This window comes from Mastigoproctus giganteus, chromosome 13, assembly GCF_048544385.1.
Source record: "Mastigoproctus giganteus isolate SK-2022 chromosome 13, ASM4854438v1, whole genome shotgun sequence".
NCBI classification, from domain to species: Eukaryota; Metazoa; Arthropoda; class Arachnida; order Uropygi; family Thelyphonidae; genus Mastigoproctus; species Mastigoproctus giganteus.
In genome coordinates, this window is record NC_143587.1 from 103,808,956 (window position 1) to 103,822,644 (window position 13,689).

At 39.2% G+C, this 13,689-nt stretch overlaps 1 protein-coding gene across 1 annotated transcript in view; it reads right to left on the minus strand.

Annotated features, from left to right (window-relative positions):
- Positions 1–5,684: 5,684 nt before the first annotated feature.
- Positions 5,685–13,689, minus strand: part of LOC150076323 (uncharacterized) — a 35,283-nt gene continuing 27,278 nt past the window's right edge. The window contains exon 2 of the mRNA XM_090387066.1: positions 5,685–6,262. Coding sequence (XP_090243192.1) covers positions 5,886–6,262 — 377 coding nt within the window. The 3' untranslated portion in view covers positions 5,685–5,885. The remainder of the gene's footprint in view (positions 6,263–13,689) is intronic.

Consider the following 13,689-nt stretch of genomic DNA (forward strand, 5'->3'; position numbering starts at 1 on the left):
AAATCATTCAACAGAGCAATTTATTGCCAAACAGACTCTGTCAGATGATTCTACTGATGTAAATCGAACCAGTCCTACCACCTGCTCTCCTCTGCGGAACAGTTCTGTCTGTACCTCTATTTTACAAGCTCAGAGTCACCAAGTGTCACCAAGTCACCTCTTCAACATCAGTTAAGGCAACATATGCAAAAATAACTGCTGCCACATCTAATGAGGTCTGCAAACCTGTCTGTAGGGCTGCCACAGTGAGTAAACCTGTTTCTGATTTCCAGTCTCAAATATCACACCAAAGATCAAAACAGAACAAACCTTCAGAAAATGTTAAAGCCTGTATATCTCAAGATACTTCCTCCAAGCTTCCAGCCAAAATTCATCAAACACAGAATGTAACTAATGCAGAAAAATCTCAGTTACTCAAATATAAGTACAATCACAATTATTCCCACAAAAGACCAAATTTTTGTTTCTTGGCTTGGATCCGCCACTAAATCTGAAGATCTTATCAACTTAATTAAAGAAGAATATGGTTTCGGTGTAGATGTCCGTTCTCTAAAGACAGGGTGTCCCACCTACTCATCTTTTATAATAACACGCCTTCCATCACAAACAGAAAAAGTGCTGAATCTAAGATCCCTCTTATCAGGGGCTGTAGTAAAACACTTCACGGACAGACCATCAAGGGAGTCCAAATCTTTCCTCCACAGGAAATAGCAATCAGCGGCCCTGCTATCTACACATACTGTGTTCTCCTCTCGTCATAGAATCCCCTGATCTCAACTGTTCAGTGTTTCCCTTCAGAATTGCAGGAGTGTAATTAGCAACCTAAACCACTTTAGAGCAATCCAAGGCTCACATATTTACGACATTTACCTGCTCACTGAAACCTGGCTCTCCATAGATATTGATGATCAGGAGATTATAGATGGGCAATATGCAATCCATAGAAAGGACAGAGGATATTGTGGAGGCGGAGTAGCTATTATACATTCTAACCATATACTCTGTGAAAGTGCATCAAATTTCACAAATATTGAATCACTATACTGCCTTCTTCATCTTGGCACGTTAAAAATTTTAATCGTATTGCTTTATTTTCCACCTCCCTTAACTAATATTGATCTTCAGTACTTAGAAAGCTCACTGGAATCTATCTTCCCGCTAATTCAATCTGCCGACATAGCAATGGTTTTGGGTGACTTTAACAGTCAACTGGCCAATTTAGGATCTTGTTTTCCATCACTGCAGACGAGGGCTCTCTTTAATATGCTTCACAGCTATGGTCTTGAACAAATTTGCAGTTTTCCAACCAGAATAAATGCCTACCTTGACCTAATATTCTCCTCTACTCATATAGATGTTCACAATGACAACCTTATATTTCACTCGGATCATTCGCCAATTACTTTTGACATCACTGTGACTTCTCATAACTTCAAATTCAGCTCCTGTTCTCCACAATTCAATTTCAGAATGGCTGACTGGCCTCTGCTCAACCTAGCTCTCAGCAACATAGACAAGCAGCTCTTTGACGCTATGGATGACATCGATGTGCTCCATAACGCAGATGGAATTCTCTCATCGGACGAATTCAGTATTGCCAAACATTTTTCCAGAATTCAAACAAATGATACATTGAGACCTGCCCCATTTTCCTGACTTCACTCCTGTTAAAGATGATATTCTCATTAACCTCTTTATCACTGATGAAGATTTAAATTCGGTATTAAAAAGCATGAGAAATAACTATACTAGAGGCCCAGATGACATTCCAGGCTAATTTTGGAAAATGATTGTCACTACCTTAAAACCCCTCATACTGCGGATCTTCAACTTGTCTCTCAGGCTGGGGAAGTATCCTAAGCACTTTAAGCAGGTCAATATAGTTCCAATTTTCAAAAAAGGCGATAAAAATTATGTAACTGATTACAGACCCATAACCTTGCAAAACAGCCTGGCTAAACTCTTCGACACAGCAGTACACAAACATCTCTTCCAATTCTTCAGGCCTTTCATTGACCAGAATCAACATGGTTTCTGCAGTGGCAAGTCAGTAGCCACAAATTTGCTTCCTTTCTGGCAATACACCTCTGAAGCTCTTGATAACCACCTTCAAGTTGCAGTCTATACAGATATATCTAAGGCATTTGATAAAGTCCCGCACGAACAATTTCTGGAAAAACTTAAGCTATATAGTATCCGTGACCCTTTGCTCTCATGGCTACGCAGCTATATTACTCATCGTTCCTTGAGCGTTATCATCAATCAAGTGAACTCAGACTGTTTTATACCACTTAGTGGAGTACCACAAGGTTCCCCCTTAGGTCCTATTCTCTTCATTGTTTTCGTAAATGATCTTCCTTCTTTCATCTACACTTCCAATGTTCAAGTTGCTCTCTATGCAGATGCTCTTAAGATCTACTCAGCAGTGAAGGAGATTACCGATTCTCAACAGCTTCAATGTGCTCTCAATAAATTCTCTCTGTGGCTATCTCTGAATGGCTTGTCTGCTAACCCCTCGAAGTGCAAAGTAATCTCTTTCTCTTCCGGCAGATCTCCACAACTAATAAATATGGAGTATAGTATTAACTCTGTGATCATCGAAAGGTAAGACTTGGGGATTCTCTTCTCCAGCAGTGCTAAATTCGATGCTCATGTCCTTAAAATCATCAGCAAAGCACTCAAAACACTGGGATTCATCAAACGGAACACATACAAGTTCAAAAACTACAGATATGCAGTTATCCTTTATAAAACTATTGTTCTGCCAATCCTTGAATTCAGTTCACCCATCTGGAATCCTCACACAGACTAACTAACAAAATTGGAGCAGTCCAGAAAAATTTTGTCCGTTACCTTACGTACCGTAATCTTTATTCTATCACTCAGTGTATTATGAATTGCAGTCTGATTACTTTCATCTGAGGCCCCTGTGCACTAGAAGAGTTACTGCTGACATCACCTTTCTAGCCAAAGTAATCACTGGAACTTATATCCTTAGCAAAATCAACTTCAATGCTCCTTGTAGACAAGTCAGGAACCTTACACCGTTTCGCCTTGACTCTTCCACCACGGACTTTATGAAGTTCAGTCCACTGAACAGAATCTGCAAATCACTCTCATTGACAACTCACAATCACTGATGAACTCCATCCACAAGTTTGCCTCTTCTCTTAAACTGCAAAGGGACTAGCTCTGATCTAATTATTGTAATTTATTATTATGTGTTTTATTATTTTTCTATTCTCTAACTGATTAATTATTACTTGTTTTACCGGTAACTTAACTTAATGCAATCCTCCTTTGTACAGATTTTAATGTTTGAATCTATATCAATGTTTATCTTCCTGTTGGATTTCATATTGTTATGTTTATTGTACTGATCTCAGATACACTGCTAATGGTTACCTGTTGTGTATCTTGTTATTAATAAAAAAAATAAATCTGTCACTTTATTCGTAAAACATGCTCTGCATGGTTGCCATTCCTTTGAAAACACATACGGATGCGGCTCTCCAACTCATATTGGACTCGCTTTAACACATCTGGTGTTATGCGCGTAATTGCATTTCGAATGCGTTCCTTTAGGTGATTCATGTTTTGTATCTTTTCCTGGTACACCATGGCCTTAAAGTGCACTCACAAGTAAAAATCGAGTGGGCTAAGGTCTGTGGACCTCTGAGACCACGGTGATCAATCCAGGAACCCGGAAATTGCTGATCCAACCATTGGCGCACTCAGATATCGTAATGGGGTGGTGCCCTTCTTGCTGAAAATACGCCTGAAATTCTCCATCCTCGTTTAGCAGGGACGGTATGATCGTGTCTTGCAGCATGTTTAGGTACATTTCAGCATTCAGATATGTGTCAAAGAAAACAGGTCTGATAATTTTGTTTTCCCATATCCCGCACCACACCATCACTTTTCCTGCACCTTGCATCTTTGAGGGACTCATCCAGTGTGGGTTGGTATTTATCCAATAACGTAGTTTTGGCGATTAATTTCTCCATTAACGTAAAAATTGGCTTCTTCAGTTGTTGTTGTTGTTGTTTTGGTTTTTAGGAGTCTTCTTCAGTAAACAATATCCCAGATGAGAAGTGTGCGTCACCTTCCAATTTGTTTACTGCCAATTGGTATCCGGATCGTGAAGACGATCCGGATGCCAATCGATTTGCATTTTGTATGGATGCCATTTGTGCCTTTTCATGATGCGGACGATACTTTATTGGCAGATACTGCAGACAGCCGTAGTGTACTTTTTGGGGACTCTTTGCAAATGCTGCCAGCACCATGTCGGTTGTGCCTCTTTTAGTGGACGACCACTTCTCAGTTGGTTAGTAACACTTCCAGTCTTTTTGAAGTTCTCAGTAAGTTTGGCAACAGTGCCATGTGTGATGTGCTTGCCATGTTTCCTGTGAAATTCCTTTGCAACCTTGCGACAGCGTCGTGATCCGGCCATGAGAATGGTTTCATATGCTCTTCTTTAGAGAAGAGCATTTTAGAAGGGTACCTAAAACCAGAAATATTATTCCCTATGTATGGAGGGAGGCTTTTGAATCACTCTGTATAACGAAAATATTTTAGAATTTCAGTTTAGATGGATGCTTGTACTGAAGCATATGTCTGAATTCCTATTAATCTACAGTGTAGTCGAATAATAACCTCGGTAGTTCAAAAGTCTTTATTGACAAGTTCGTATTTGGTGGTAATTGCATTCTATTAAATTTGTTTAAGGCTTTTAAAAATGAATGCCGCCTTCAGCATTTACATATAGTCCTGTTTCTTAAATCTATGTATTTCTTCAGTAATTTCTTTGGGTTATTGAGGACCTGTTCTTCAACGGCTGCTTAACTTCACCATCAGAACTGAACATCTTTTTTTTTTAAACTTTCGGACCAAGAACTGTTTTCAAAGAATTTTTTATACTCCAGGTCGACTACAAGTTTAGAGGACAGTACAAGAAATGAAAGTCACATTGTAACAAACCTGGCTTGTATGCATGATTCCAATGTCTTCAAACATCTTTTGAAATAAGGCTTGAATCCGGTTGGCAACGTTTCACTGTGTGGGATCTTGAATCCGGAGAGTTTGATGTGTATGCCATCGCTTGCGTTTGACGTTGAAACGCAAGTGAGTCAAAGTTTCGACGTAGCATTTTGATTTAACGCTGTTAGCAGGTTCTTTAAACAACATCTTTACGCGCTTAGACAGAGTATGTTTCCACTGCATATTGGAAAGCGTAAATTCCTGTTCAAAATGGCAGTACTAAGGCCAATTTCCTTGAATTTCTTCAGCAGTCAATAATTGAGTCACTACACGCTGATCCGTTTTTGATGCACTGCATATTAAATTCCACACGAAAAATTATAATAAAGAGCAAACGAAATGAAGTAGGTTTTTATTTTTCTAAGGCGCACAAGCAATTTAGGTCACATGGCTCTATTTTGCATGTGCTCATAAGTTGATTTGTTGTTTACTAGATGAATCCTACATCTCTCCTGCCTATCCGAGAACTGTTTATGTGATCAATATGTTGTAATTTAACAATCCTCGTAAATATATGTGGAGTGTGTTATCGGTTTTAAGTAGCTTTTCATTTCAGTGAATATTTATTCATATCTGTACAGTACAGTATTTTAAATACACAAGACAACAAGATTTGTTACTTTTTTTTTAATTAAAACACATCAGATAATCTATACACGAAAATAAAAACCGTTACCATTTCATATAATGGAGACTATATACAGCAATACGAGGAATGTTGTTTGGCTTATGGGGTCCAAATCAAAATGGGCCATTAAAACATCACGTAACTGTTCCTATTTTTCCCGCACGAGTTAGCTTCCCCAGATTATAATTTCTGTATACTCAGAAGCAAACAAGAATCAGCCGCTAAATGGAGGAGGAAGACGTATTCCTCTATCGCAACGCCTTGGGCAGCCCCTTCCTCTTCTACAACAGATTAATGGACAGATACAGTCATCATTTCGTTCACAGATCTCCAAATCCAGGTCAGGGTCTCTATAAGTATTAGCAGCATTGGTAGCCTCCGTGGGACGATCAGTTAGAGTGGTGTTGTAGTAGTCGATGGTATTGGACAAAGAATCACTGATGTTATCGGCTTTCTTGCCTATTAGTTTGTCATCAATAGTAGTGATGGTACTGTACGTGGCATCAGCTGTCGTATCAGAGACTAGATAGTCAGGCGTACAATCTGGCCACTGGCTTCGATTATCACGTGGTCGTCGTGGACATAGAAGACCTGAAAAGATAAGGTGATGAAGTTATTGAAATCGGTCTTTTAATCTAGATTAAAAAACCCAACATATGTATTTCTTTGACAACCTCGTATATTCATTCAATAGTAACAACAGATTATTCAGTCACTTAATTTTGCTAAATGATGAATACAGACTATTTCCACGGCTCATTGAGTCACTGGAACGGCGAGATATTCCTCCGTTATCCCAAGTAAGACCTATTGGAGCTATGTATAATCCAACAAAATTTAAACTAAGTTTCATAATCAATAAATTAATGAAAAATTGCTAGGAAAAAAAAAAGGGGGGGGGGGTATTACAGTTATTTTGGGACGATTCTGGCCATGGCATACTAATTAACGATTCCTTTTGTATTATCTACATATGAGCACTAATAGCGCCCATTTGCATTGTTGAAAAAAATTCTATACTGGTGTATTACTTCAATGAACTCTAAAGAAATCTGCTTCAAGAACTGCGTGATTGAAAGCTGGATTTTCTATTTCCACTGCATCACCTTTATTTGCTTTTACTTCCTCCGCCCTCTATGACAGTATAACTGCTTCGCTCTTGTCACTTGTTTGTCTCATCTACGATGGAGCTCTGGGTTCGCGCCCCATCGTAGATGGGGCGCGAACCCAGAGCTCCATCGTAGAACCCGAAATTTCAATGAAGCTGTACTTAACCCATTGCATGCGGACGGAGCGGAGTTTTCCCAGTGAATTCTTCTGAGTTTTTCAGATCACACATCATGCAAATTGCGCATAATAATCCAACACTCTATTCTACGTCAAGGTAGTTCTTCCGTCAACAGATTACTGCAGTCATCTTCGGTATTATGGTCTTATTTCGATTTTTTACCCATTTCTCTTGCTTAAAAATGTGATTTTTAAACTTGCCTGGAACGTTATCACTATTTTCCGTAGTTTTGCCGATCGCGTGTGTTTGCAGTTCCTACCAGTGATGGCGAGGAGTGCATATAGTTAAAAATAATGTTGAGGGATTGGCAAAACATTTTCCATGCTTTTCCCCAAAATTACCATTCCCCTGACAGAGGCCTATTTCATAAGCTGTCTTCCTTCTATCAATTTTTCAATTGATTCTTGCATTATTAATCATGACATGTCTGTATACTGTACTCGGCAAATCGTAAGATCTAACAGACTCGTGCAAGGTTTACATTTGTTATTTGGTTTTTAGGAGCATTAGCAACTAAGGCCATATTGCTCCGGAGATATGCGGTGGGCATTCCCTGACCTTTTTGCATCCTCCGTATTTGGTCTTGCGGGCTCGAACCCCGGTCTAATCAAGAAGCGTGTGCTACGCACTGCTGCTCCTGCCCACCTCTCGTGCAAGGCCACCGGAGTCAGCATTAACACAGCGTTCTGCGTCATTCTTTAATAAAACCAGTTTTCTTAAAAACTGGAGCAGTTTTACTTAACAGGCTTATTAGCCGTGACCGAGTGGTCAAATGAAATTGTGTAGAAATACTCGCTCTTGAATGACGGACGTTCAAGCCTACGTGACTACTAAATACGGTATGAATATTTTTATATTTCTGTCTTCCTTGTAAATTCCTGACCTTATGTGATTGTTCTGGAGTCTTCTTCTTACTGTCCAGTATTAGGCCTAGTGGCCTGTTACGGTTTCTCCATCTTTGCTGGGGTCTGCCTCTGTCTCTCCTTTCCTGAGGTTTGTAGTTTAGTATCTCTTTAGGATAGCGTCCGTCCTCCATTCTCTCTACATGCTAGATCCATCTGTTTCTGTATGAGTCGATATAATTCAGTACTGAGGTTGTCTGCATTTCTGACAGGATGTCTTTTTCTTTTCCTGTCAAGTCTGGTATAGCCTGGTATTCCCTGTGGTTCTGCACATGAAACGCATTTCTGCACCCGTCAGCCTCCTCCTATCCCCTTTGCTCATTGTCCATGCCTCAGAGCCATTGGTTAGGATAGGTCTGGCGAGTGTGTTTTGTATCTGTGTCCTGGAGTATAAACAGGAAATTTTAGTTCTTGGGAATTTTTGGTGTATCGACCACCGATGTGTGCAGGGATTCATTAAGATGTTTTTGATGAACTAACTATTCTGCTCATAGTGCTCCCTCCGTAGCAGCCCAGTCCGCGCGATACATCGCCATCTGCCACTCTTTTGGATTATGTTGGATTCCCGCCGAAATCTGGAGGAATTTCTAAAGTCCTTCATTCGAATCTGCAGTTACCCAAATAGGCGAAGGGTTCCCTGTGACTTATTCTAGGTTTTTAACTGCACAGTGTGAAACTCGGCTCTATACCACACAGATTTACAAAAATAATGCACGTACAGTTATGAACTCAGTTTCTAACGTAGGCTTGGAAGCTTTAAACGAATACTATATTTTAATTTTTTGCTCAAAGTATGCTAGTTGATATGGTCTTATCACATTTTGCAGGCTGAAAAACAGGGAATAACTCATGGGAAAACTTATTTCCTCTGCCCGAGACTGGCTAAGTACAGCATAGATTGAAACAATTACTGTATCTGTTACTTTACTGACGAAGTTTTAATTACCCTTTTTTATTTTATTATTTTTTTAAATAGCCTCTCCAAAACGAACGGTTTTGGAGGAGAAGGGAGGGAAGAAATAAACAACTTCTCCGTAGCCGAGTAGTTAGGAGCGGGAATACTGTAATACACGCTCTGAGTAGACTGGGGTTCAAGCTGAATAGGACTGCTAAATATGGTCGATCTGCTGGACCAACGTGGCAGATAACGGTCCATTTCCCTCAACATGAGTTGAGTAGGCTTCCATCCTGCAGTGGATTGATAATGGCTGCAGTTTACCCTTTTTTCCCTTCAAAGTTAGTTTCAGACTACACATGCGTGATGAAAATCGGGATGATTTTTACTCCAAGCATTTGTAAGAAGGACGAAGGTGGTTAACCTGTTTGGGATGGAGAGAAGGAAGGAGTAGTAAAAAATGAAAATACGCTGAATCAGGCGACCTACAAAAAATTTCGTATACAGTAAGCTCTCTTGTTTTTGTGGCCGTAAGGGGATAATTATACCATGACCTCTCCAACAGCGATTTAAAAGAACCAGGAAGTACACGGCATATTGACGTCAACATGGCAGCTTTCCCTAATTCAGATATAGGTTTGTTCTCAGTCACGCAAATCCATGCCCATATGAAAGAAATATGGGTCTCCACAGGTTACTCTGGCGATATTTAAGTTTCTCCCTTTTCCCATCTACAGAGAATTAGACTTCTTGGTTAGCAGTTGGATTCGTAGCTTCAGGTACAAATGAATGAAATAGATGATAATGAAACGTTCACTCTTTAAATAGCAGTAGGGATTTAATTTTATTCCTAGCGGTTTCGAAATGAATGTCTAAATAAAACGAAAGAAAGTGCTTCGATCTTTTGATCCTATTTGTATAGATCAATAAACAATAGGATTTCCCCTTTCTGACGAGCTGGTTTGTTGATGGCTTCAGGAATAACGTCATCTTCTTCGGCCTTGGCCGAGAGGAACTTTTCCTGAACTTGCCTGTAATAAGCTACCAAGAAAAGTTGAGTTCATGTGACATACGTTTGTATTAAAACTGCGCTACGGTTTGTGTAGTTGAGTTATTATTCTACCTGCATTGGATACTTTTATATCAGTGAGCGAAAGGTGACCATTAGGAGAGCAGAAAAACGTTCCAGCAGAGAGAGAAATTGCGCAATGCCGCGTCAGAACGTTTAGAATACTGACAGCGCATGCGTAATTTGCCATGGAAGCCGACCGTCCCACACGAGTCATTTTGCAAACTATCACCGCTTTAATTATTTTTACCTTGAAAAGTTTTTGGATACAATGAATATGTTAAGTAGTCCTGGTTGCTTTTACGTGAAAAAGACCGGTTGCTCTGGTCGCAAGTCCCGACAGTTAAATACGAGGCCTTGTCAGGTTCCAAGTTATTTAACTTCGTGTTAGTCGGAATCGTAGATATTTGGCGCAATAGCTACTTAACGCAGCAAAAGGACACATTCATGCCTAGTGTACAAACAATATAATTTGACTTTGTATGGGTGGCGTTGCAAGAAAGGATGAAGCAATCGGCAGTATTAAGCCTGTGTTTATATTGAGTCGACGAAAGGTAACGTGCACCCATTCAAAACAAAAGTACAAAGTTGTACTTTGAAAAATAATTCAGACTAGCCAATGAATATGATATGCAACGGAACCATGTGTGAACTTAAGTATGTCATTTCTGAGATACGCAAATTTGCTCATGCGGATTTGAAAAATAACTAAACTTACAGCAGAAGAGGTTGTGACGCTTATTTTTTTACATCTGCCAGCGAGGCAACTCAAAACCATGCTGTTGCAAAATGGGAGTGATCAGGAATTCCTGGTGGTATTGAAGCACACCGTTCAGAGATAGTTTAATTCGGTGCTGCCCAAAATCCCGATTTTTTTTTAATTACAATGTTAGTCCATATCTCAAACTGTTTGCGATAAAAAAAAAATTCCATGTAATCAAAACTGCCGTAAAAACATTAAAAATTTTACTTGAACACATGGAACGTGTACATTGCAGTTATGCAAGTAGTATATGATAAATGTTAATTTTATACACACACTTTATAAAAAAGGTACATTGTGCACAATGCCACTAAGGTAATCCATCACAGATCTATTTTCACAATCGTTCACAACCCTCGTTTCTCTATCGACTGTCGCCTTCTTGCGTTTGGACAGGATTCACCACGAAGTATGCATTCAGCCTGGTTGACGACATGTCTGAAATTCCTTGATGATTCTATATACGGCAATATGTGCGCGTCAACTAAACTGGTGTTCAAAGAAAGTGCATCACCCCTTAAAATAGTAATTGTCGTCCGATTAACGTAAGTACAGTATATGACACTATTTCTTACAGATTGCATCAGATAAGATTGACACATGTAGGTGATGACGTAATATTGCATCAATTGTTACTTTCAGCTATATAAGCATGCTCTGCAAGAGTTGCAGTCGCTCCTTACTTGTGTCAGGATGGCGAGTTACGTGCAGTTGAAGACACGAAGAAAGAGTGCTATTGTTGCTTTACGTGAGGAAGGATGTTCTTCCCATCTTAATGCTTATAGAGTGTCTTGTGATCAGTCGACAGTGAGTAGATTTCTTTCCAAACTCAAGAATACTGGTTCTGCTGATAGGAAAAAAGGAACCGGACGCAAACGAGTCTCCGTCAAAACAGGGCAGTGTTTTGAAGCGCTTATGCCTTAAAAATCATAAAGGCTTCTTCGTGTGAGCTGAAAAGAGAATGGGAAGGCATCTTCAAAAATGGACTTTTAGCCCGTCATCTTAAGAAAAAGCCCCTCCTCACACACAAAAAAAAAAAAAAAAAATTAAAATGGCCGGATTAACTTGGTGTAAGGAGCATGTCAAATGGATCCCCGAGCAGTGGATGTTAGTTATTTTCTCGGATGAGAAAAAATTCAACCTGCATGGCTCTGATAGGAGACAAACGATTCGCCGTAGAAGTAACGAAGAATATCATCCAGAATGTATTGTGTCTACAGTGAAATTCCCTACCAGCCAAATGATATGGGGGTTTCATTTCGTATCGCGTAGTAGGTTACCTGCAGTATATAAAAAGGTTCCGTAAATGCCAATGGATACTTGGCTAGATTGGAAGGCATTTTGCTGTCAACCATTGGAGATCATTTCAACCTGCCAAGTAACGGCAACTTCCAGGACGACTCAGACTCGACTTGTCATGGGGGTGAAAAGTGTAAGTAGGCACTTCTGTAGTTACTTTAGCTTCATTTCTGCATTAGAGGTTCTACAGTAATGTGTTTACATTTGTAACAGGTGAAAAAAAATGGTTGGAAGAACGGTCCATTACAACTCAGCTGGCCAGGAAACAGCCCGGACCTGAATCCTATAGAGAACCGTTGGCATCGTGTGGAATCTGCAGTTGCCAAAAGAAACAGACCCTTCGTTAACTTCAGGAAGCCATAATTCGTGTTTGAAACCACGAACTATCAGTTGATTATCTTCAGAAATTGATCTTGTCAGTGCCTCGATGGTGTGCTGCTGTCATGAGGGCCAGAGGCAGTTCAACTAAATATTAGTTTGCACCTGGTGAACTTTTTATTTTGTTTTCCATTTAAAATGATAAAGTGAAACAAACTGAAGGCTTCTGATAACATTTCAGCCATAATTGTCGCTTTTACCAAAACTGTTGTTAAAGGTTGCAAATGCTCATTTTGGAATATTTTGAAAGCACCTGTCAAATATTACTTAGCTTTGCCTTAACTATTAATAAATATCTTGTTTATATATTTCTATTTGTGATACTAGTCATTAATGTAACATACCATCGCGAAAAAGGTTAGAAATGTGTAATTGCTAGGTGATGCACTCTCTTTGAACACCAATGTGTACACTCCCATCTTCTATGCCAAGCCTCACTGTTTTGGGTCCGTGGAATTCCCAGTTGAATGGAATCGTATACGGACCATAATGTTGATGGAAATAATGGTGGAGCTCGAATTACCGTACCATTACGCATATACCGTCTAATTCTTCCATATATATAATTTTCTTCAAACCACTATCACATCGCTAGCTTCCCTCAGTAAATGTGGCTTCAGAACATTAAATGCTTGTAGTATCTCATCAGAAAGAATAAATGCCAAGGCACACAAATGTCGAAGCAGCCAACTGAACTCTTCATCGGTGCTGCATTGAGATGCCAGTACGCTTGCTTGAATTTTTCTCGAAACATTGTCCCAGGTGGGAGGGAAAAAAAAAAAAAAAAAAAAAAAAAACACACACACCACACTTTAGACACGTTAGGGAACTCTCCTTTGGAGGTATTTATTGCAGTTAATTCCAGGTCAGTTAATATGGCCTGTGGTTGGTCTCAATTCAATTTCATTTTCTTCGGCAAAATCAATCATATCTTGAAACAAATGTTTATAATTTTCTTCACTATGTACCATCAATAATCCAATATTGGCACATGATAGGCGTCGTTAAATATTTATTTTTGTTGTAAATAGAAGAATTACTCTCCCACTGCAGAATCTTTAACAAGAAATCATTATTATAATAAATTGATAGTATATAAACAGAGCTATGGTGCTGAATGCGTTCTACGTTGATATCAATATTCGTAGAATAAGAGAAATTTACCTCAATATGATACGTAGAACACTTCCGTATGATACTCTCCAGAAATTAAAACAAATAAAAGATTAACGCAAGTTGATTACAGTAAAAAAAAAAAATGAAAACAATTCAAAAATTAATAAGTTAAGAACGCAAATTATTTTTTAATTGTTTTCAATTGATTTTTTACTGTAATCAATTGTTAATATCTGTTTATTGCTCTGCTCTAGAGCCACCCTGTGGAAAGTAGTAACTGGAGGGGCGAGGTGATTATTACATTCACA